The following is a 24,312-nucleotide window of genomic DNA, read 5'->3' on the forward strand; positions in this document are numbered from 1 at the left end:
CTTGTAAATAGAAAACCAAAGGCCCAATTATGACCTTTGGCAACACACTGATATGGAATTTCTCAAATGTGCAGACATATTTTGAGGACGGAAAGTTCAGGTAGTGGCTGTTATCATGCACTGCTGCCGAAAGTGTCGACATTTCTTTTTGGCACTTGGTATTTATGCAGTTGTCGGACACATGACTACCTATGGCAAATGACTTGAATACCATGATGCCATGGATGCAGTCAGCTTATTGCAGACATCATAGTTGTGAAACTGTCTTGCTTGCACTGGACGGTGGTCAAGAAGTGGTCTTCCTGCTTCCTATTGGATTTCTCAGCAGCCTTTGACACTTGGACATGACATTCTACTTGAGCGACTTGAGGAAAGGTTTGGCCTCTGAGACAAGGCATTAGTTTTATAGTCAATCAGTTATCACCGGAGACCAAATATTAACCAGTTTTTCCCTTAAACGAGGCGTCCCTCTCGGATTGGCAAGAGGACCCACTTTATTCAACTTATATTCTTCACCACTGGAGGACATCATGCCACAAATGCAGATGACACCAAATTATATACAATTCTGGAACGTGATCACCGCAATGTCATCGCAAACCTATAAAAGCCTGCTTGAATGACATCAAGGTATGGTCATAGGCAAATGGATTGAAACTGAATGAGGAAAAGATTAAAATGCTTCACATACCGGTATCATCCCATTCAGAAACAAAATGAACCTTCCACTCATCGTCTTGATAATTCATCTGTTCAGCTAGTTCAAAAAGTTTGGAACCTTAGGGTTAGCTTGGATCAATATCTAGGGGAGACAACATCGATAACATATGCTGCGCCCCTCGTTCTATCAGTTTACACAAAGTAGGACAAATAGACAATTTTTGGATCAACCTACAACAGAAAGATTGATCCATGCGTTCGTGAAAAGTCGCATGGACAACTGCAATAGCCTTCTTCATCACGGATCACTGGATCTTCAACTCAATAAACATCAAATAATACAAAAACTCAGCTGCTGGGATGATCAATAGAACACACTTACATGAATCCATCTCTCCAGTTTTACGACAGCTTCATTGGTTACCAGTTTAATTCCGGATAACTTTTAACATTTTGGTCTTGATCTACAAATGCATACACGAAACGCCTCAGTTTTTCTTAAAGAGTTGATCAGCAAATATCATCTGCCAAGGACTCTTCACTCCAGCAACAAATTTAAAGATCTTCTCACTCCACATTCTGTTCTTACCAAATCACATGGTCAACGGCAATTTGCTGCACCTGGAACTATGGAAATATCTCCAACAGCACATACAAATCTGTCTCTCCTTGGAACGATTTAAACTTTAACTTAAAAACACACCTGTTTACACTCTCCAATGCACAGAGACTTCATTTTATTGTGGGCTTAAAAGCTTTGTTTTTCTACTTCTTTTTCTTTTTTGGAGCAGAAGTCTTTTGGGAAAAACTGAATGCATAATTAATCAAATATCTAAAACTTCTGAAATATGAAACTACATATAGTCTTTGTCCAGTTTCATCAAGTTTAGAACTAGAAAATAATTCCAAAGAAGTAAAGAACCTAAAAAGCTGTATGAAAATTTAGGATTTGAACTCAGTGATTGCGTGCACAAGCAAGTTCAACTGTTTCAATTTTCATTGGATAGAGTTGTTACTTAATTGAAATTACAAGTGCACATCCCAACTGAAGTTATTCCTTGTTACATGGTAATCATGGACATGGCATGGAACACTCCAAGAATGTGGCCCGGAGGCACTTTTTTTTTTTTAACTTTTTTCATCACAATATAGGTAAGTTGTGGAAACTTGAATGAACGCTACAAAAGTGGCTCTGAAGAATACTCTTTTTAAAGGGATATATGCCGAAGTCTGACATTTCAACAACAGCGGAAGCTTCAATGAGGCATGAAGACTAGTGACCTCTCAAGACTGGCAATAAAACCTTTTTCCTTTTGGAAAGTGCATGGTGTACATGTAGTATCCCCAAGACAAGTGTGTAATAAACACATAAGCTGCCAGGAAATTTGCCTTGTGTATTCTGGACATGGCATAGGGAGCCCCTTGCACACACCCCTGGCACTGTGGCATAAAAAAAAGGATGATGATAAAAAGTCACAAGAGTTTTCAAAAATGTATCGTACGATAAACTCATTACAGATTTCACTTGGCTCAGTAAGCAGTAGGTCCTTACAATTCCAAAGTTCCTGATACCACAATTACCACCACCTGGGAAATGATTCGCATTTAAGTGGCAGACCACCCTGAAATGGCTACACATTTAAGGTTTGAGCTACAGGAATCCTTGTTAATATTGCCACACAGTTATGAAGGAGTAATGAAGAACTGCATGTTGTTTGTTTACATCTAATGAGGCTTGCTCAGTGTAGGACCTGGGGGAGGGGGGAAAATGGGACATGTTGCCAATCTCTTTTAAAACCAATTAAAACTGCCAACTCAGAAATGGAACTATACCACCCTTCTTTCGAGGGGGGGCATGATTGGGTTTCTTTCAGAAAAATTCCCTATTGTGCTCCTCCCCCAATCATGTACATGCATACCACTGAACACCTGCCCATTTGTCAACACAATGAGCACACTGTTCTTTGTATGAACATGTTTAATTTGTTGTGATTGGTATTACAACAACTAGCACTCCAACCACTCTCAACGCCTTGAAAATCACCTGTTCAATAATCACATAAAAAGCCATACTTTTTGCTCCATTTCCATTATTATAACCATGTTGTACAATCTTCAAAGGGAGCAAGCAGAGTGGTGTGCTTCTTTAAACGAGTAGCTGTCAGGGGTACAGTTCATACCATGAACTAGGTGAAAGTGTAACAGTGCAGTTTGTCAAAACAGACACCGGCAGGCCTGATGACCTTTGGGAACACATAAATTTGGACTATCGGTTAAATGCCACAATGTGCACACAAATACTGGTGATGCAAGGTTTCGAATGCGACTGTTACCACTATAGCCAAGGGCAGTCACTGACATTTGTTCGACACTTGTTGACATTTGTTCTCAAGCTTTGACAGCAGGACCACGTTAAGGAAAGAATTCTGTAGTGGACTGCACTAATTTTCCAGCGTGTCTTGAAAAAAATTCTCCTGCAAAATTAAAAAGGGGAGGGTGTTAATTTGAAGGGTTTTGTGTAACTCGGGTTGAATGCCTGTCTTCATTTCCCCTGTGAGGAAGTGCTCCAGTCCAATGTCAACCCCCCCCCTGCTTAAAATAACGCAGTGGACATATTTGATGTTAAACCCCAAACTGGTACAAATACATGTATGTATTGGCTTCTATGCCAGCATATTAGCTACTGAACATGGGCAATGAGTGTTTAAGGAATTCCAAATATTTTACAGCAAACAGATCTTCAATGTGACATTACTACTGTGTGTTTATATTCACAAGACAGATTTCCTAAGCAATTTCAGAATTTCTTGTTTCCTACGATCACAAAAAGCACATGGAGGGAAAGAGTTCCATAACTTAAATGGATGGACATTACTAACTTTCCCCTGCAATTGTTTTATCAGCAATCAGGAAGCGAAAACATGTCCTAAACAGCTTGTTCTTATGTGATACAAGTTTCAAAGTTTACTAAGAAGCTACTACCAAGCTTGGAGGGATTAATGGGCCAATGATTTTTTTTTTTTTAAATGGGCAAAGCTAGAATTATGACTTGCATGTCAAAAGACCAGTCTCATTGTCATACAAAGTAAGGTTTGTATATCATTGTACACGTCTCAAGTGAAGACTGTGTAGGCCTAACTGCAAGGTTTATACACATCTGGAAAAGGAATGCGCATGCATGAAACTCTTTCCAAATTGAGTCGGTACTTGGTGTACTATACAACGGAGACCCCTTAACCCCAGAAGGTGAGGATGAGGGGCACAACTCAGTGCCTTGTGCTTCTGTGTCTACATTTAACAAGGAGTCAATGCTACCATTGCTGCACATGGTAGAGCCAGGGGATCAGTTAAAACCTGATGAAGCATCCAAGTTTGGACAACTGCTCAAGAAGTATAGTACAGTATTCTCCCTGAAGGATGGTGACCTAGACTACACCAAGACAAGCATCGCATTGATACAGGTGACACTTCTCCGATTAGACAGAGATACTGGTCCCTTCCACCATCACAATAACAAGAAGTCGGAGCACACATCAAAGATCTGCTGGAGAAAGGAGTAATTTGAGAGAGTGCAAGCCCTTAAGCGTCTCCTATTGTAGTGGTGCGGGAAAAAAGACCAGTCGATACGCTTACGTGTAGACTACCATAGACTTAACAGTGCGACCGTAAAGAGTGCCTTCCCATTGCCATGCATCAACGAGTCTTTGCAGGTCCTCGGTAATGCAAAATACTTCCGTGTCATGGATCTCACTTTGGGTTTCTACCAGGTGGCCATGGAAGAGGGTGACATCCCCGAGACAGCGTTCACAATCCTCTTTGGACTCTGGGAGTACACCCACATGCCCTTTGGATTATGTAATGGTCCTGCTACATTCCAGAGGTTGATGCGATATTTTGGTGATGAAGCCTTGCAGAGTCTGCTGATATACCTGAACGCCACCTGTGGACCTGCAGAACTTCCGCCAGTCCTAACACATCAAATCATGGACCATTTACCCAGGAATGTGCAACTTAAGCTCAGAGCTGGTTCAGTGCGTGTTATGGCTGGCACAAAATCAAAGCAGAAATTAAGTTGGATTATGTAACACTTTCTCTAATAACAAAACATGTATTCCTGTCTGAAACTTCGTTTTCTTGTAATATTTTAAGTCAGGGTACACGCTTTCTCAAAATATGCTGCTCAAGATATTTCATCCTATACATTCTGAGAGAGACAAAAAAGCTCGCAAACCTTGTATCCTGGTGTCAACGAAAGCAACTGACAGAAATGTCACGGTAAGAAGAAAGAGTGGCGAAGTTGACATGCCACAAGTTGTAAACAGTAACAATTTCCGGCAGTGAATGGCTGTGACCGGGTTGACCAGTGTGTTTCTTACTGTGGACAATTCCCACAAAAAACTGTCAAATGGTGGAAATGAATCTTTCTGTGGCTACTCGAGGTCTGTCAGCTAAACGCCTATGTCACCGACATGCACGCGCAAACACCAAAGAATGGAATGCGGTGACGCAAGATGCCAATCCCTTAGTTTAATAACACAACTCCATGAGGAATCGGTGAAACTGAAATAAATATTGATAAATTTAAAGAGATTAGAAGTTAATAAGTGAGCCTAAAAGAAATTCAAACCCCAATCATAATCAAGTCCAAACTACATGCAATCTTCTGTCAAATTCAAGGATTTTACCGGTTTACTAAACAACATTTTGTTGCTTGCAATTGTACTTTCAAATGAATTTACAACATCTTCAATATTCAATAAATTGATCACTCCCTCAGTTGTACATTATCACATGTAGGCCTATCATTACAACGTACGTATGTATGCGGGATCGACACCCCTGGAATGCACGCCAAAGTATGGGCAAATCAATACTTTGAAAATGTAAATACCTGCATTCCCACCGCGTCAGTCTATAAGTAAAAAGATACAGCTCGCTGGGGCACTGATTGAGTCCAGGTTGATGTATGGAGCTACCACACTGTCGTTGAAAGCACCTAATATCAACCACCTGGACAGCTTCGGCTGCACCATCTGGCGGCATCAGCTCAACATCAAGTGGTTTGATCATGTGACCAACAAAAGACTCTTGGAGATGATCGGAGACTGATGGTGCTTCAGTAGTCGTATTATACTTCAACAAAAGTCAGACTGGCTAGCTAGGGCCTTGCGGTCTGGCAAGGTGGTGTAGCGACAGCTGTACTGAAAGGAATGCCTGGGGGGTGTCAACGCCCTGATAGCTGACCGAAAATGACTTGGGTTGACAACATCCGTATCTGGTAATGGTAAGTGGGAGAGGCACCTGCTGTATATAATTTTAGTAGGAGACCACGGGCAAACTATGCCTTTGTTGGATGATGATGCCGAGAAGGATTGAGAAAAGAGGACAACCTATAGATCATCTTAGCTGGAATAGGGCTGATTGATGGAATCTATCAAAATTTCATTTAATTTGAGCATTTAATGTTCCTGAGAATAACATTTTGAATCAACATATAAATATCAATAATTATTAGGTTGGTGATTAAGTATGAATTATGTCCATGTACTAAGGCTGTGTTGATTGAGTACTTCAAACAAGTAGAATTATGAATCCCAGCACACAAATCCTGGCAGGTATGCATAAAATAAACACACAAATATTTAAATGTGCTGGAGTGACTTCTGACCTTTTTGTGCCTCTGTGACATCATTATTCCGACCGAATGAGAACCAACGTGTGGAGTTGTTTCAGTGCTGGTTCATCATGGCGGGAAATAAACAGACAATTTTTGTGGCCCCTCAAATGACTGAATTATACATTTCAAAATTTGTTGTTACATGCAGAAAATCAACGAGATACTTTCTTCTTTAATGTACATGTATGCGAAAAGAGAGCAGCACTGGTGAGAAACATGCTGAATATTGAATGAAAATCATATTCATCAACAGTTCGTCTGCTTCCTTGTGCTTGCCTCTGTCAGATGGAGCAACTGTTTCTGTTTCTTTTTTTGTGTGGGCTACCTTTAAGCCAAAAAAGTAATTGTTCTTTCTGTTTGCCGACTGATCCTAAGTTTTCAGAGCAACCCCAAATTTTTATCGGCAAGTTCGAAAATCAAATGTTAAAAATAAAAAAAAAAAATACTGCTGTCTGTTTTGTCTTCACAAAACACTCTGAGAACAACAAGCTGCCGGGTGGTTTGAAAAATGCAGTGCACACATATGGGTTTTTTTCAAGATTTTCAGTTTTCAAAATTCTTCAAAACTTCATCATTTTATTCAACGGACGTTTAAACACAAAGGAAGGACTCTTTGGGCTATACTCTAAGTTGACAGGTGGCCTTCATTGACACCCGAATTTTTCAGCCAGGCCTGCAGCCTTGTAAAAAGAGCCCAGATTGTGCGGTGTTATGCAAGATTCTTTTGTTCCCCAAACCGGAAACAGTGAACTGCTGACCTCTATTCAATGGGGACCCGATTAGCGTGCAGCGGTGCTGTGTGGCTCATCGCTGCATTGGTGGAGAGCTTTTGTCCCCGGTGATAATCCGCTCCCTGTAAATTCCCTAAACCGTGGTACAGTATACGGTTTCAAAACAAGGCTGGATTATCTCTACTACTGAGAGTGAAAAAATGTCAGTAATACCCAGCAGCCCGGTCTTTTGTGCCAAGCACGGTCTTTTGTTACAAGGCCCAACTCTTTTGTCCGGTTTCAGGCTCCCCGGCTTCGTGTATAAAGCCTATGTACTCGAAAACGGGACGCCCGGTAGGAAGTGGTTAAAGGGTTGGCATTTACATGTTTTCTACTAACATTTGCAACTTTTGAAAAGAAAATTCAGTTATTTTCATGAGTTCGTTTTGCATTTTGCTGTCTATAGGAAGTGAAAATACATAGGTTAAGGCAAGTTTTTATCACTTTAGGTTGCAATTTGTGGCAGTATTTGTCCCCATTTATGCTATTCACTCAGCACAAAAAAATGACCGAAAAATTTTTTGCAACCTACCAACCCCATTTTTGAGAGGCATGTAATCAGAAGCAGAACCTTTTTTTCTTGGTCTTAACATGTACATGTATTGTGTGACGTCCTGTTTTTGGTTAGGGATTGCCAAAACATGCCCCTGCTACATGTACAATGCCTGGCCATGTAGAGCGAACCTCCAAAAAGAAGGAAGTCCTCATAATGAATGCAAAGAGGACATAATGTGTGGACTCACATGTCTGAACAGGGTCTCCCCCCAAAGATTCAGAAACATTTGGGGGTAGGATTACCTGTTGTAAAATGATGAGGAACAATCCATGCAATCATGAAAAATCCAGCTTGAAATGGTTATCAACTACCTGCCCGGTGGATTTTTCTTGAGTGGGATGAGATGATGGGACCTTTTCAAGATTTTCTGTTTTCAAAATTCTTCTTCATTTATTGGACATTTACACCCATGCGAATGACTGTCTGGTGGCTACTCTAATCTGACAGGCAACTTTCATTGACGCCCTAGTATTCAGCCCAGGTCTGCAGCACTGTAAAAGAGAGCCCAGAATTGTGAGGTTTTGCATAATTTCCTTTGTTCCGGTGAATGCCAGTAGCATTTTTTCATACACAGCTGGATTAGTGAGCAGCAGCGCTGTGTTGCTCATCGATGGGGCCCTGGAGCACTTTTGTCCAAGGGTGCGCTATGCCCAAAACAGTGGTATACTGTTTCAAACAGTACCGGATTACCTTTGAAAAATGGAAGTCGAAAATTGATGGCAATTCCCAGCAGCAGGTCCTTTGATCTGAGTAAAGTCTTTTGTTACACAAACCAGCTCTTTTGTCCGAAACTGGGCACCCCGGCTCTGTGTATAAACACATGATGTCCGAAACCGAACTACCTCCCTGTAACTGGTACAGGAAATCATGACTGGTTTTAATACATGTCCTCCAGTGTGAACAAGTCAGATGAGAGTGTATGAGCCAATGTAATTGGGCATGGTGGGCAGTCCTCTCTCACCTTGGTCCGGCCAAGAAGGGCACATATGCAAAGTGAGGAATGTTCTTGGCCCGCTCTGGTGAAAACCTGTCTGGGTCAAAGGTCTCAGGGTCGTCCCACACATGTGGGTTGTTGTGTAGCCCACCAATTACGACACTTACAGAAGTTCCTGAATGGTCATGATCAGAAGAAACAAATCTAGACTGACCCATTATTAAAAATCATTCAAATCTATTCTTAAAATAGTATTGACCATTAATTGACAACAAGAATACAAATTGGAATTTGACAAGGCAAGCAAATTACAAGAGAGTTCAAATACGAGATATTTCTACCAATCCCACAACACAAAGTATTTATTCCTAGTCGAAAAGTGTTCTATTATTCTCCCAGGCTACTCAAATTTCCAGCAAGGTAAATTTACTACCCAGCTGTCACATTCTCTACATAGGCACATAGCTGCAATATGAACATATTCATATATTTGCATATTTTGTTTGTCCATTGCACATGAAAGAGTAAATGCAGTGCTTCATTTTTATGCATCTGTCGATTTAATTTGACGGCAAGATGAGGACAACATCGCAGACATTTCCAAGCACAACATGGGCAAGCCTGCAGGAATGGGACAAACTGGGGGTAATTCAGCTAGCACCTCCTAACACTCACCTTTCTGCAACGTCCTGCCATCAGGAAAGGTCAAAGGTCGGGTCAATGTTCGCATGATATTGGGGACAGGAGAATGTACACGCAGGCTCTCCTTCAGACACTTGGTCAGGTAGGGCATATTACTGAGATCATCCCTAGAAAACAAAAGGTCAAGCACTTCTGATTTTCCGAAAAATTAATCATTTCTTCTTTTCCCTGCAATTACAAAAATTCTATATAATTGGCCGGCATTATGCAATTTTGTTTCAATGATGTTGACATGGGGCACTGAAAATGTAATAGAATGGAAAAAAATTCCTTGTTTCACTGTAAATTGTAGTTTAGGCACCAATCCTGTAATTCCGACCTAGTTCCTAATACTAACAGTCAACTGCTCAGGTTTCCAGTTCTGAGGCAAAGCCTTAACTGTAACCATCTACAAAAAGATGTTGTCTTGAAGATCCCCCTTGTATATCATTGAAATAATAACTGCTGTTGTACATGCATACAGATTAACCGCACATGAGCACAGTGATCATTATTTATTGTAACTGTGAGGACTGTGTGAATATGCCCATGCTCAGTTTAGACATCAGAGATGACTGGAGAAGTTGAAAGAGTCAACTGGATAGAGAATACAGCTCTGAGCTGTTCCACTATGGCAGCCTTCAGTTGTTAACTTTGTCTCCTAGTCATATTTCAGAAATCAAAACAATCTCATAGCAATTGCACAATGGAATAAAATAATTTCATGAGGTGAGATTGAGTAGAACATTCAGCTTATCACTAATTCACATTCTTTCTGCTGCATAGGGGAAACATTCATGATTTGTTTCATGAAATGTTTGAGTAAATCCTGTTTGCATAAAAGTCTCCATTTTACTTTTTAGGCTTGGTGTAAAAGAATGCCAGAAAGTTTTCCTGCACTCCAAGCCAGGACTGAAATTTTGTCTGAGTGAAGAGTTGTTAGGCGCTTTTCCCTGTGCACACGTGGTAAAGCATTCACTGCCCATGAAAAGCCCATCACATGTGCAAAGTACAACAGCATAAGCCATGTTTGTACTGGACTTATTTTCTTGAGGGTTATACTGAGCCGATGGCCAAACAATAAAGGTCAAATGTGACTACTTTCTGCACTTGGACTTTTGACACAGGAACCTTTTACCAAGAATGCGGGAGAAATGACCGAGCTGTCAGTGCCATTACTTATGACTTGTGAATGACCGTGCCACAACTGGAACCAAAAGAGGAACAAATTTACTAGAAATATTCAACACATGCCACACCTAGTGAAGCATGCAACGCACATGCATAATATCCCTGTATCACTATGAATCTCAATGCAGTGAATTTGGAGTGAATTTATAATTTGCAATGAATTTACGCATCAAAAAAGTAGCCCCGCTGGCCGGCCAGTCACAGCGTGGTGGCCTTGCGATGCAGTTTGTATGCATTGATTTTTACAGAATCTGATTTTCTAAGGTAAAGGGTGCTGTAACCAGAATCATTTTAAATGCTTTATATGGTTCTCGGGGGCAAAAAACGAGAGTGTTATATCCCCAAAAGTGTTGTAAACGGGAGCACTATAACCACATCAAAAAGTAAACAGTGAATGGGCATGCAATTGGGATCATACAGTTTACCACGGTAAAAAGAGGATCGGTCGATCGCATGGATGTAAGCAATTGAGGTCTAAAGTTTGAAGGCAAGAGATTTGCTGCAGTGGCAGTGCTGATCCATGTGCTAAATTGTACAGAACAAAACATTTTATTTTTAATTACCGTGAGCAGATCCACCTCACTCATGATATATAAAACAGTGATGCACGAAGGGTGGTCGTTACTTTGGGTACCGTATACTCTGAGAAAGATCGACATTCTTTATTGAAGTACATGTATATCGGTGCATGCTTGTTGCATGGGCCGATGAGGCCGTCAGTCACACTAATCCCGCCGTCAATTAGACCATTAATCTGTGGGTTTTAGCACCTCCACAGGTGGGAAGCTGGATGGCCAAAATGTTATGAATAACAATAGCATGCCTCGCCTCCTTAAAGCTCATGTAAAAACACTGTGAAACTACAATGAGCTAGTCCCCCCCCAAAAAAGCAGGCTCATTTTGTACCGTGAAAAAGGGCTTATTCTGCCATGTAAGAAAGTTTAACGGTGAATTAAGTGTAAACTATATTTTCACGGTGTTGAGATTCATAGTGTATAGTGAAGCATGCAGTTGTAGGATTAGATGTACATGTGTACACCGGTACACTCTACTGGGCCACTTTCCCATGCTTTTATTGACCTGCACTATGGGCATCAGACTTTCCCTCTTGGGAAAGGTGACTTGGGAACTTTTCTCAGGCAGAAGTTGGCTGATAACATGGCTATTAAGTAAGTAAAAGAATAGAGCAATTCAAGTCTACCAAATAGCAGTATACCAAGCAAGGGAGAAGAGCATATGATCAATGGTATGGATGAAAAGTAAGAAGTAGCAAGTTTACTGACAGTAGTGGAACAACAAATTTAGTGATTGGAATACAGCCAAAAGGAAAAGGTGATGTTCTGTAGGCTCCACATAAAAAAATCTAAACAGGTTGGTAAAATCTGCACTTAAGTAGCCTAGTGGGCTACCCATGGCAATTCAGGTATTGCACAAAACAACATTGTCAAAATAGCACCAGCCAAGCTTTACTCACCATTCCACTCGGTCATCTTCTTTGTCAGCTAGGAGGTCATCAATTTCCTCTTGGCACTTCTGCTGGAATTCTGGCAGCCGGGCCATGTCATACAGGAACCAGGACAGGCCTGATGCTGTCGTGTCGTGCCCTTCAAACATGAATGTGTCCACTTCGTCATAGATCTCCTGGTCAGTTAGTCCTTGACCATCACTGTCCTTGGAGAGGAAAATATTGTGTAGTGCCAACTTCTTTTGTTTCTAATAAAAACAACTGGCAAACCAATTCGCTCCGTGTGGGAACAAGAGTGGGCGTGCTTCAAAGGGCAAAAAGGGTCCTTCCGAGAGAACTCACTGGATCAGTGCACGCACAGGTTTCTGAGTATGTGGTGGGGGCCACACTGAGCATGTGTAGCCAATTCCTGTCGGAGTGAATGGTCTATGCGTATGCCCCATACAAGTGAACAATCACAATTAGATATTACTTTCCACCAGCCTGTCTTCTTCTGCGCTTGTGAGGGAGTGCTTAAAATTGGGGAAAATAGAAAAACTGACCAGGTGTTTACATGATAATAATTACAGCAATAAAGATATTTAATGGAGTAGAAAAATCAAAGGAGTGGGAAAAGAACTTAGTCCATATAACCATTGTTAATCAAGAACCTACTGCAGTATTCAGGTAATTAATGTTACTCTAGCTTGAACATGCTGTGCGGTTGAGCTGACATACCAGTATAGCTGTACTGATAGGAATGACTTTACGTGTGTATCAGTGGACCCAAATGAATTGCTGGATATCATATTTCTTTCATGCACTCTTGGAATACAGGATGGGCTCCTTATACTGTAGTCCTGCGGCCAAGACTAAAATCATGGGATATATACGATTTCAGTGTCTAACCCCCATTTTCAGAGTCAGGGAATCCAGTAAAATCATTATTTCGAACATCCGGTGTCGGCCATATTGGATTTCAAGAGGCTAACCCCCATTTTCAGGGTCAAGGAATCCATTAATATCGCTATTTGGAACATCTGGTGTCGGCCAGATTGATTTGCAAGATGGCGGCAAGCCTTATATAAAATACAACATTACATATTTTGTTTATTTTTTGACAAATTAAACAACTTATTAAGATGAACTCATATATTTATGAAGTTCCCGTATCTTGTATGAAGGATGAGGCAAGCAGACTGTTCTCTGCCATTTCATTGGACCAGGCACACGAACAGATCACAACCCAAGAGAAATTCGTGCAAGATGTATAGTCACTGGTGACCACAATTGAAGAGATGGGCAACCCATTTATGGAGGAGAGTATGGACTTGCTAAATCTCAATTCCAAAGCCATCATACCAGAGAAAGTTGTACTTGCTATGAGGAGCCTTCATTCACTGGAGAAGGCAAAATATTACCAATTCATGGAAGAGCGGAAGTCCAATTAGAAGTCAATTGGAGACACGTTTTCCCGTAACAATCTGGCCGTGTTTAGCAAGCCTAGTGTGAAGAAGACCAAGGCAGCAGGGAGACTTACAGAGCTGAAGAATGACAGGGCTCTGTTTTCAAGGTTGTACATTGCCAGTCAAACTAGAGAAGGTGATGCTGATGAATTCTTTAAGCATGAGAACCAATCTCCTCATTTGGTCAGATGCGCCAGGGTGGCAAGCAGTACCATTTGGACTGTATCGAAGAAAATGTGACAACCAGTCATGGTACGTCCTTGGAGGTTGATGGTTAAGTTCTCGATGGACCTGATGTAGTTCACTTTCTGGTTCCTGGAACCTGTGGTACCTTCTAGGAGTATGCCCGGGAGGTCTTCCTACCATACGTTGCGAAGGAACTGCATAGTGTCAGATTGATATTGTCGAAATGATATTGTAGGGATGTGTATCTGTCCGACAGCTTGAAAAACGCAACGAGAGAGAAGGGCTGTGGCACCAGGCGTCAGGTTTCATTCTCCACAAGAATTACAGGCAACCGGCCAGGATTTCTTCGGATCAGTGAAAACAAGCAGTTGTTTCAGTTTCTTGCACAGAAATGTGTGGAGTATGAAACTGCAGGTGACAAGACAATCTACAGCACGGTGAATAATCAAGTTGTATGCTCATCCAAAGGTACCATAAATTCAGCGCTAGTTCCTTGCTCCCATGAGGAAGCAGACTCGAGGATCTTCGTCCATGTTAATGGCATGGCTCAGCAAGGATACACGAAAGTGATGATTTGCACTGTGGACACTGATGTGGTGGTCATAGCAGTTAGTAAATTCAAGGAGATTAGCCTGGAGGAGCTTTGGGTCGCTTTCAGAACTGGTGAGAACTACAAGCACATTGCAGTACTCCAGATAGTCAGTAACATTGGGGCAGAGAAGTCACAGGCACTGGCATTTTTCCATGCATTTACAGGCTGGGACACGGTGTCGTTCTTCTCAAACCGTGGGAAGAAATCTGCTTGGCAGGCATGGCAGGAACATCCTGAGGCTACAGACGCCTTCCAGGCACTGTGTTGGCAGCCGGCTGACGTACCGAAGACAGTCATCGAAATTCTGGAGCAATTCGTTGTCCTAATGTATGACCGCACCAGTGAACTTCAAGGTGTAGATGCGGCAATGCGCTATCTCTTCTCCAAGAAGTCCAGGGCGGAGATCGAGAACATTTCTCCAACGGCAGCAATACCAGGCACGATACCAGGGAGAGGGGGACCCCCCCAAGGTGATGCACAAGATGTATATCCTAAGGCTATTGTGCCTACTGCACCCCCCTCAGAAATCTGACAGGAATTCCAAAGATTCCATCAACACAAAAGAAGACACAATAGAGGGGGGTCCCCCTTTCCCACATATCTTGCATCATATGAAGGCAGCAGCTCTATTAGAATACACAAAGAGAGCTGCATTCCAAGCAGGTCACATCTGGTGTCAATGCTTAGTCACCAATCCAGCTGTTCTCTCACCAGGTGATTGGGGTTGGGAGAAGTGTGATGGACAATGGAAAGTTTTATGGACCATGCCTCCTGAGGCCGGCAAAGCTTGTTAAGAGCTGCAAGTGCAAGGTGACCTGCAAGGGAAACTGCAAGTGTCATAGGGCAAACCTCCAGTGCACTTCACTGTGCGCTTGTGATGGCCAATGTTATGCAAACTGAGTTAACTTCAAAGTACAACCGAGCACTGCATTATGCCTTATAAACAAAAAGGGTGCGGCCATCTTGGATTTAAATATGGCAGATATCTGACAGCTTTTCTTTAACTGGAATCCTTGACAGGGGTAGCCATTGGAATTGAGTTTCTATCTGTCTTAGTTTGGAAGTTATAGACAATCGGGTTTAAGGCAGCGGCCATCTTGGAATTCAATATGGCCGACACCGACGTTCAAAACAATTATTTTACTGGATTTTGTGACCCTGAAAATGGGGGGTTAGAGACTGAAATGGCATTTCTATCTGCATTAGTTTAGAAGTTATAGGCACAAGTAGGACCAATATGACGTCCATTTTGAAATCCAATATGGCGGCATTTCACCACCCACCAGGGGGGGGGGACATTTCAGAGTTGGGTCCTAATCGAAAATGATCCTATAGGGGTACCCTACATATGTGCCAAGTTTCATAATTTCTCCAAAAAGTGAAACATTTTTCTGCTTGGCCGCTGGACTATTACAGAAAAAATGTCTTGGCTGCTACTGCTGTGCTAGCTTGCATGAACTGCACTAGTGATGAATACCTGATGACACAAGACTGTTTCATGAAGTGTTTGAGTAAATCCTGTTTGCATAAAAGTTGCCATTTTATTTTCTAGGCTTGGTGTAAAAGAGTGCCAGAAAGTTTTCCTGCACTCCAAGCCAGGACTGAAATTTTGTCTGAGTGAAGAGCTGTTACTGCACTTTTCCCTGTGCACACATGGTAAATGATTCATTGCCCACGAAGAGCCCATCACATGTTTGCACTGGACTTTTTTCTTGATGGTTATACTGAGCCAACGGTTAAAAAAAAGGATCAAATATGCACTTGGACTTTCGACACGGGAACCTTTTACCGAGACCATGAGAGAAGTAACCTAGCTGTCAGTGCAATGACTTACGACTTACGCACAACCTTTTTCCATTTATTTCCATGATAAGACAAAATGCCACCATCCTCGTCATCTGGAAATGGTGCACGGCATTACACGAGTTAATCTTCCAACTGCATCAATAATTTCTCCCATGACTTGGACAAAAAGAGGAACAAATTTACTGGAAATATTCACCACATACCACATCTGTATGAAGCATGCAGTTGTAGGATTGGATGTACATGTACACCCTACTGGGACACTTTCCCATGCTTTTACTGACTTGTGCTGTCGGCACCAGACTTTCCATCTTAGGAAAGGTGACTCAGGAACTTTTCCTAGGCAGATGTTGGCTGGTAACATGGCTCAGTAAAAGTAACCAAGAGGTAAACCTCATGGGATGTCCACACTGGACTTTAAGAGAGAAAACTAACCATTGTCTTGGCAAGATGGACCAAAAACAGTCCAGTGCATACAGGGCTATAGTTAATGAAGTACATTTTTTTAACAGTCAATCCCGGACTGTGCATAATGACACTGAATTACTGAAGTAGCGTCTGATGCAGTCTTAACAGAGAAGTGTCCTCAGCAAAATTGTCAAAGAGTATTTACAGTGCGTGTCGCGCAAAAAGATCCACTGACTTAAAAAAAACACAGCAAATTCTACCAAACAGCAGCATACCAAGCAAGGGAAAAGAGCATATGATCAATGATGTGGATAAAAATTAAGAGGTAATGATTTTACTAACAGCAATGGGAATAACAAATTTAGTGATTGGAATAGAGCAAAATAAAGGAAAACTTGATGTTCTGTACGATCCACATAAATACAGTCAAATAAACATCTAAACAGGTTGGTAAAATCTGCACTTAAGTAGCCTAGTGGGCTACCCATGGCGGAAGGCCTGGTCAATGGCACTTGACTGACAAACCCTCCATTCAGATGACTGGCATTTATTCAGGTGTTGTTCAAATCAACATATTCTTGTCAAACTCAGCCAAGCTTTACTCACCATTCCAGTCGGTCATCTTCTCTGTCTACTAAGAGGTCATCGATTTCTTCTTGGCACTTCTGCTGGAATTCTGGCAGCCGGGCCATGTCGTACAGGAACCAAGACAAGCCTGATGCTGTCGTGTCATGCCCTTCAAACATGAATGTGTCCACTTCATCATAGATTTCCTGGTCAGTTAGTCCTTGACCGTCACTGTCCTTGTGGAAGAAAATATTGTGTCCTGCCAACTTGTTCAAAACAACTGCCAAACCAATTTGCTCCGTGTGAGAACAAGAGATGGGATGCTTCAAAGGGCAAAAAAGGTCCTTTCAAGGGAACTCATTGCATGCGTGTTCCTATGTGTAGCCAATTTCTGTTGAACTGAATGGTCTGTGTGTATGCACCATACAAGTGAACAATCACAGTTGGATATTACTTTCCACCAGCCTGTCTTCTTCTGCACTTGTGAGGGAGTGCTTAAAATTGGGGCAGATAAAGAAACTGGCCAGGTGTTTACAAGATAATAATTACAGCAGTACAGAAATTTACTGGAGAAGAAAGATCAAAGGAGTGGGAGAAGAACTTAAGTTTCTTAGTCCACACAGACAATGCCAATCAAGAACTTACTGCAGCATACCAGTAATTAATGTTACGCCAGCTTGAACACGTTCTGTGTGAGTGAGCTGGCATATGGCTGCACCAATTGGATTGACTTCACGTGTCTATCAATGGACCCAAATGAATTACCAGATATTATATATCTTTCATGCACTCTTGGAATACAGGATGGGCTTATTACGGGAAAAAGATGTCTGGGCTGCTACTGCTGTGCTAGCTTGGAAAGCTGCACTAATGACCAAAACCTGACGACCCAAGACTGTGTGAGTTTGCAGCGTAGGCCTCCTACAGCACGTTGAGGGTTGAAGCCAAGGCAGATGGACTATAAGTGGCTGTCTGTGATAACTGCTATGAAAGTAATAATGGCAGGTGTCAGTCTTAAGAGGCACAAGATTTTAGCTTCAAGTTCCTTCCCCTTGGTTCTGCATATGTCACCTTCTTTACAAAATGGGGCCATTCAGCACCAATCCCGTATCCCATCCCAAAAGAACTGTCTTGCTTACTTTAGCGCAAAGCAGAATGTCCAAGAAGTCGATGTATTTCCTGTGTCTTGTTTGCCCCTTGGCAGCCTCTTCTTTCAGTGCATTCTTTCGCTTCTGGATGATATCCCGCGAGTAGTTATGGACTGTATTGCAGGCTTTGCGGAAGCGTTGCCCACTGGGACTCCACTGGAAGATGGTGTCAATGTGGAAAGGAAGGTAGCGAATATGTTGCATAGCCAGGATGGAGATGTCATAGATGCCCTCGATGTAAGGGTGATTTTCAACCCTGAAACATGAAACACAACAAAAATTTTCAGGTGACAAGGGGGCACTGAACCTCACCTTGTGGTCCAGGTTTGGATTCTGACCTAGGCAAAAACAGTTTCAGTCATCGTCAATGGCACTGAGCACTGACTGTGCCATTGCACTTCAGAGAGATCTCTTCAAATGTGCAGAACCTATGGACCAGCAGTTGATACTAACGGTCTCATTGTGTTCTGGGGATAATATTTTTGCTGCTTGTCTGTTCAAGACCACTTACGTTTGGCAGTTGGTCTCCACACTGAATATACACCTGAGGAGGCTGTCCAATGTCAGCAGGCTCATGTTACTGAACATCTCCATTGAAGTCTTCTTACCACCACAGGCTGCCGTCCACTTCTCCTGTGTTCATCGTGCCAAAGGGGGAATATAGTTAAGAGACAAAATTCATATTAATTCTACCAGGTATATAATACATTGCATATGTTTTGACTGTCTTGAATAAACAATGTAAATTATTCATTATCATTGTTGGTTTATTTTAGTAAGAAACCTTGCAGCGCAATGGCTGAATCACGTTCTTAATTACAAAAATTAAAGTTAATAAAACATACAAATATAACATATTACTAAAAATATCAGTCAAAATTTGTACAAGGGACAGAAAAACCCCAGCTGATGAACCAGAAAGGACATTACCAGAAAAAGACATACCCAACTAAACTGGACAGCAAAAGAAACTTTCTAGTTCTGTCAAAGGCCACACATAACAATTCACTTCATGGAAATACACAATTTTTGTACACAGGTATGCTGCAATACCCCTTACTAATCACATGCCCAAAAGCAAGTGATTTTCTTTACAACAAAGAAGTAATTGACATGCACAGCAACTTGGTTACTGAATACGCTCATTCACAGACATGTATCCAGCATTAAAAAATCAAACGTTCAATCAGCGTTGACACTAAACTATAAAATTACTGAGATGAAAATGTAAAAAAAAAATTTAAAAGGAACATGTTCATGAAACCTTGCTGAAGAACCTGCTTGATAAAAAGTTCACATTGGCAATTTGTTTATCCGTGAACAAGAGGGCTATCAAATATTTACTGTGTTCCACAGCCTGGCAAGAAAAGGAATGGGGCTATTTCTCTATCGAGTAGTTCTGCAAAATAGAGCAGAGAGTTGCTTATTATCACTTAACTGGTAATTATGGGATTGTGATCTAAGCTCAAGTACCGGTAACTACGAGTTCAATTTGTGTGCATGCCATATGACCCAAAAATATTAAACAAGAGATACTGCCAAAATATGATGGTGTGTGCATGTCATCCAGTGCTACGTATGGAGACAATTTGCAATAATGTGTTATACACACACTCCCTAGTGCTGGTGCAATGTGGTTGAATATCTGTGGTCAGCTCACCACAAGTATGTTGCCAGACTGTTGAAAGATGTCCAGGTATGGCTTCAAAATGTCAAAGTGGAAGCCGGGTGTCAGTAAGCATCTGTTCCTTGCCCATTTCTTCCCAGCTGATAAGAGCAGCCCGTCCCCAATCCAGGGACGCATATAAGAGTATATGTCTTCCGCCTTTGGTTCCAAGATAAATAGAAAAAACAAAGCGCTTCAAAAATGAACACTGACTTTTTTAAATGAGAGGGTTCAGCTCTGAGCTCATTTACGAAAGTGAACACATGTACAGAAGTGTCCAAATGAACACACATAAGAAATAAGGGTCATGACTTGATGACTTCCAATTCTGCCCATTCTGTAAATCAGATGGGTGATTTGTTTAAGAATAAGTTTAAGGCAGGTTTATACTTGGAACTAAAGCAAACATGAACGTGAAATGGTGATGTCCAATCACAAACAAGTGCTGCATATTCCCTGTATGCTGGAGATGGTTCTTAATGTCACACTTGCTTGGCTTTTCACACTCGCACAAAGTGCAACTCAGCCTTTTAAGGCAAAAATGACCCCTAGTCGTATCACTATGTATCTGTTCAAGCCATTGCATCAAGAACCAATGTATTCAGCATATGAAGTGCGAGCATGATTTTTCAGTTTGTTGTGTCCCGCAATGACACATATTCAACTGATCAGGCCTTGCGCGTCTAATGAAAATCATACAACCAACCTCCTGTGCTGAGGACAGCTTTGACTGTGTCAGGGTGGTACACATCAACGATTGGCCTAATAGGTCCCACCCATAGTACAGATGCAGTGACACATTTCTTCACAATCTCCCTTTCCCACTGGACTTCCTTCTCATCAGCAGTGAGCTATGTATGACAAAGACAACAATTTACAAAACATAAACAACACTGCCAGTTGCATCTTTCACTGAGGTGGCATTACATATGCCTGATTTGTGATTACTGGAAAGCAATAATGGATGGAACGTAAGTTGTCACAAGGAGTAAATGAACTGTCATTTAAAATGTTGGTTGTGGCTTCTTGGGAACAAGAACTTTTCAGAAAGTCAAAGTTACTCAGCATATCTTTTACAAAAACTCAATGCATGCATGAAAAAGTGATCCTGACCAATTTTTGCAAAGAGAACTTCCTTGTATAAAAATTTCTTCCCACAAAGAAAGTATGCCACGTATTCTCAGGCATATCTGTTGATAGACCTACAATATCACACATTTCAAATTTGGTGTCCATATTCGCAAAGCAATAAGTACCATACACAAAGCCTGCCAAAATATTACAATGGTAAACCCATTATAAAAATCATCCACACAAAACAGAATTCCATCAGTAGTCATCCATGATAATTGATGACATCATGTGCACTTTATGAATAATACGCATGCACACCAACACTGCCGATAATACCTTAGAAAGACTGCCCATGAACCAGTGCCTTTCGGGGTCTGACAGAAATGCTGCGAACTGTCTCTCCAGCTTCCATTTCTGGATGAAGAGGACCACCAAGGCCACAATGCTGGACGTGATGCAAAGTGTGGCAGCCATCACACAGAGATTCACCAAGGATTCACTAAAGGCCATCGTTTTACAGAAATTGGCAGTCTCAACATAAAACTTATCTGCGTGAGCCTGAAACAAAAATAGAAAATTGGCATAGATTTCAGGCTTGAGAAACATTGCCAAAAAGAGGCCCACTGCTGACAGTTTGACTATAACACTGTGGAACTGAAAAATTCTTGATAATGCTACTCCCAAGTACTGTCCACATACATGTACAGTTGTTACAAACATGGGTAAACAATTAAATTCATGTCCTGTACCTTCATCACGGTGTTTGTGACAGTGTCACCTAATTCAATACAAATATCTTGGCCAAAATACGTAATCTGTAAGCAGTTCACAGGCAATGGTTAGGCCACTTTTGTTTCTAAACAGTCAGTACATCTAACTGCTGAATGTTCTAGCTCCTTGAAGAGACGTTCCGAGCATTCACAAAGTTAGCTTCCTGATCTGCGATAGATAATTGCCCCTTCCAAATGGTGGAAAAAGGGTGTTAAATGAGGTTCATTTCAGGAATTTCAGAAAAATTCAGACACCCCCACTGTTTCCCAACGAAGGCAAAGTTAAAAAATTATGTTAGAATGCCAAATTCTCCAGACATTTCCATTCAACCTCCAACTATGAGACTCAAAGACTTCTAAAATCCTTTCTATAATTACCAATCCTAATGATGTTCAATCCAATGAGATTTCAACTAAAATTTGGAAAGTTCACGAGTATTTACTATTCCTGAGAATTTTCATATGAAACAAATGAAGAAAAAGAATACATTACCTACACGTAGTGAATAAAGCTGCAACCAATTCTACTTTAAGTAGATTGGTTGCAGCTTTATTTAAACCAAGTAATACTTGGTTTGTCTGAAGTGCTGTCTGCACTCATATTTATACTACAACTGCCAACTCCCAGGCTACGCCCTATGACCATAACTCATGGCCAATTAAAGACAGAGATAAATTGAGTTTGCTGTCTACTGCCTGTATGCTTTCAAAGCGATTGAACCTACCAAAGTTAATCATCAACAAGTTCAAAGAAATAAACAAAATGTCTTTTGAAAAATGCTGCTAGGAGCTCTCAAGTTTTCAATCCATGACGCAAAAGCAGTCTGATAAGAGGGAAAGGGGGGAAGTGGTGGCTTCACTCTCACTTCAATGTGACACAAGTTTTCAAGTTTGCTCAGAAGCTAAAAAGCTGTTAACAAGCTAGAACAGATTAAGGGGCCAATGATTTTTTGAATGGGTGAAGTCATAATTATGTCAAAGGACCAGTCTCATTGTCATACATAGTAAGGTTTATGTATCATTGTACACGTCTCAAGTGATGTCTGCGTCTGTCTGTGATGTCCTGCTACAAAAGGTTACAAAGTTCTTACAGAGGCTTCCAAATTCTTCTCACTTCCCTTCATGTGATTAAACTAGGAGAAAGGAGGAAGACGCGGAGGTTGAAAAAACTTTTTCTTCCACAGTCTATTTCACTTCACTCATGAAAAACAAATTATGCCATGTATCAACATCCCATGATTACAGCCTAAATGCCTGTGAACAACAGAGGATGTTACCATGCTTCACAGGATTGATTTTGGAAATAACAGGAATGTTGCGCCTCTACGATAAAATTGAACGGAAACTGAGATCACAATAATGCATTAAAACCACCCTAGAAAATGGTGGACGATTCATGAAGTGTACGAGACACATCACAATTTGTTTCAATGAGATGAGTTTTCAAGTTTGCTTGAAAGCTAAGAAGCTGCTAACAAGTTAGAAAAGATTATGGAGCCAGTGATTCTTTTCAAATGGGGAAAGTCATAATTTCTGACTTGCATGTCAAAAGTGTGACTAACTATTACGTCATACTCACAGCACATCTCATGATTACGACTTTTTTTGTGAAAGCACATGAAACTTTACAGACAAATGCAATGCAATGTGCCAGTGCACATGACAGCTTGGTGTCACAATGATAACATACAGGCTTCTGACTTTTACCTCAATACATGTACATGTATAAGAAATAAAAGTTATAATTATGACTTAATGCAAGCAATGATTAAGACATGGAAGTCATTATCATGATTTAATACTATTTCTGGTTCAATTTTTTTGAACGTCAGCCTTTAAGAAATAAGTTTTAGTATAAAATACACCTAATTTTCAGTGTGGAGACCTCAGTGAACCTCATACAATCACTTTGACATTGCACTGATTTTGTGCTGGTTCCACTGCTTTAAATGTACTATTTTTTATTCATAAGATAACAGCTCAGCCCTACATGTGTCTTCAGTGTGAATTTTAGTCTGGGGTAATATACCGGTATCAGTTAACCTCAAATAATACATGATTACTCTCACAAAAGAAATTACCTAGGGTTATCACAAAGTCTAGCCTTCTGGACCATTATGAACATCCCTTCCAGAAACTGACCACCTTCAAATTTTCAACTTGTACAAATATCACCTACATGTTTAAATTTGAAAAACAAGCTTCTGCCCCCTGAAATCAAATCGATGTTAGCTTGAGTAGGTGGTAAATGCATAGTCAGTTGGTTTCCCTGCTGCGATACTGTATATGACTGCATCGTGTGGCATTTGTCTTTCACCAGTATAGTGCTGCCAATTAGTGTCTCATCTGTGGTGCTTTCCTTGGGTCTTTTTTGTGGTGCTCTGTCCTGTGCAAGTGACTTTGAGAGAGGTGACAGCCATGTGCCATGGACAGTGAGGGATTAAAGAATTAAGTTTGGGAAAAGAAGAAAACTTTGCATGTAGTTTCAAGTGGGGACTTTGCTACATGTACATACTTGATCTTACACCTAATTAGGAGGCATTCAGTCAATTAAGCTTCCACAATGATCCTAAATTCATTTTGTCTTACTCATTCAATTGGAGTGTCCTCCCCCCTTGTGAATGCAGTCAACGTTAAATTATACATCCTCAGAGAAATTAACACAAAAACAAACTAAAACCAGTTAAATTTCAAAAGTTGCGACCACAAATTCTAC

At 41.1% G+C, this 24,312-nt stretch overlaps 2 protein-coding genes across 4 annotated transcripts in view; both read right to left on the bottom strand.

Moving 5' to 3' along the window:
* Positions 1–5,518: 5,518 nt before the first annotated feature.
* The window catches only part of LOC147799624 (cytochrome P450 4F4-like), a 50,991-nt gene continuing 32,197 nt past the window's right edge, over positions 5,519–24,312 (bottom strand). The window contains exon 9 of the mRNA XM_087135009.1: positions 5,519–8,772. Coding sequence (XP_086991135.1) covers positions 8,621–8,772 — 152 coding nt within the window. The 3' untranslated portion in view covers positions 5,519–8,620. The remainder of the gene's footprint in view (positions 8,773–24,312) is intronic.
* On the bottom strand, positions 9,105–21,352 carry LOC147799625 (cytochrome P450 4F4-like). Of its 3 annotated transcripts, none has more exons than XM_087135016.1 (7): positions 21,163–21,298; positions 20,459–20,603; positions 19,747–19,911; positions 18,598–18,719; positions 18,078–18,342; positions 11,944–12,140; positions 9,105–9,406 (listed from the first exon to the last, which is right to left on the bottom strand). In XM_087135016.1, the coding sequence occupies exons 2-7, from the start codon at positions 20,501–20,503 to the stop codon at positions 9,262–9,264; spliced, it is 939 nt and encodes a 312-aa protein (XP_086991142.1). In that variant the 5' UTR covers positions 20,504–20,603; positions 21,163–21,298; the 3' UTR covers positions 9,105–9,261. The 3 variants fall into 3 exon arrangements, with proteins under 3 accessions (XP_086991142.1, XP_086991143.1, XP_086991141.1); XM_087135017.1 differs by lacking the exon at positions 11,944–12,140 and adding an exon at positions 16,978–17,174 and having other exon boundaries at positions 9,247–9,406; positions 19,747–19,921; positions 20,461–20,603; positions 21,163–21,352; XM_087135015.1 differs by lacking the exon at positions 11,944–12,140 and adding an exon at positions 16,978–17,174 and having other exon boundaries at positions 9,247–9,406.

This window comes from Acanthaster planci, linkage group LG03 (genome assembly GCF_054643075.1).
Source record: "Acanthaster planci isolate LZ-2023a linkage group LG03, COTS_SCS, whole genome shotgun sequence".
Lineage (NCBI taxonomy): Eukaryota > Metazoa > Echinodermata > Asteroidea > Valvatida > Acanthasteridae > Acanthaster > Acanthaster planci.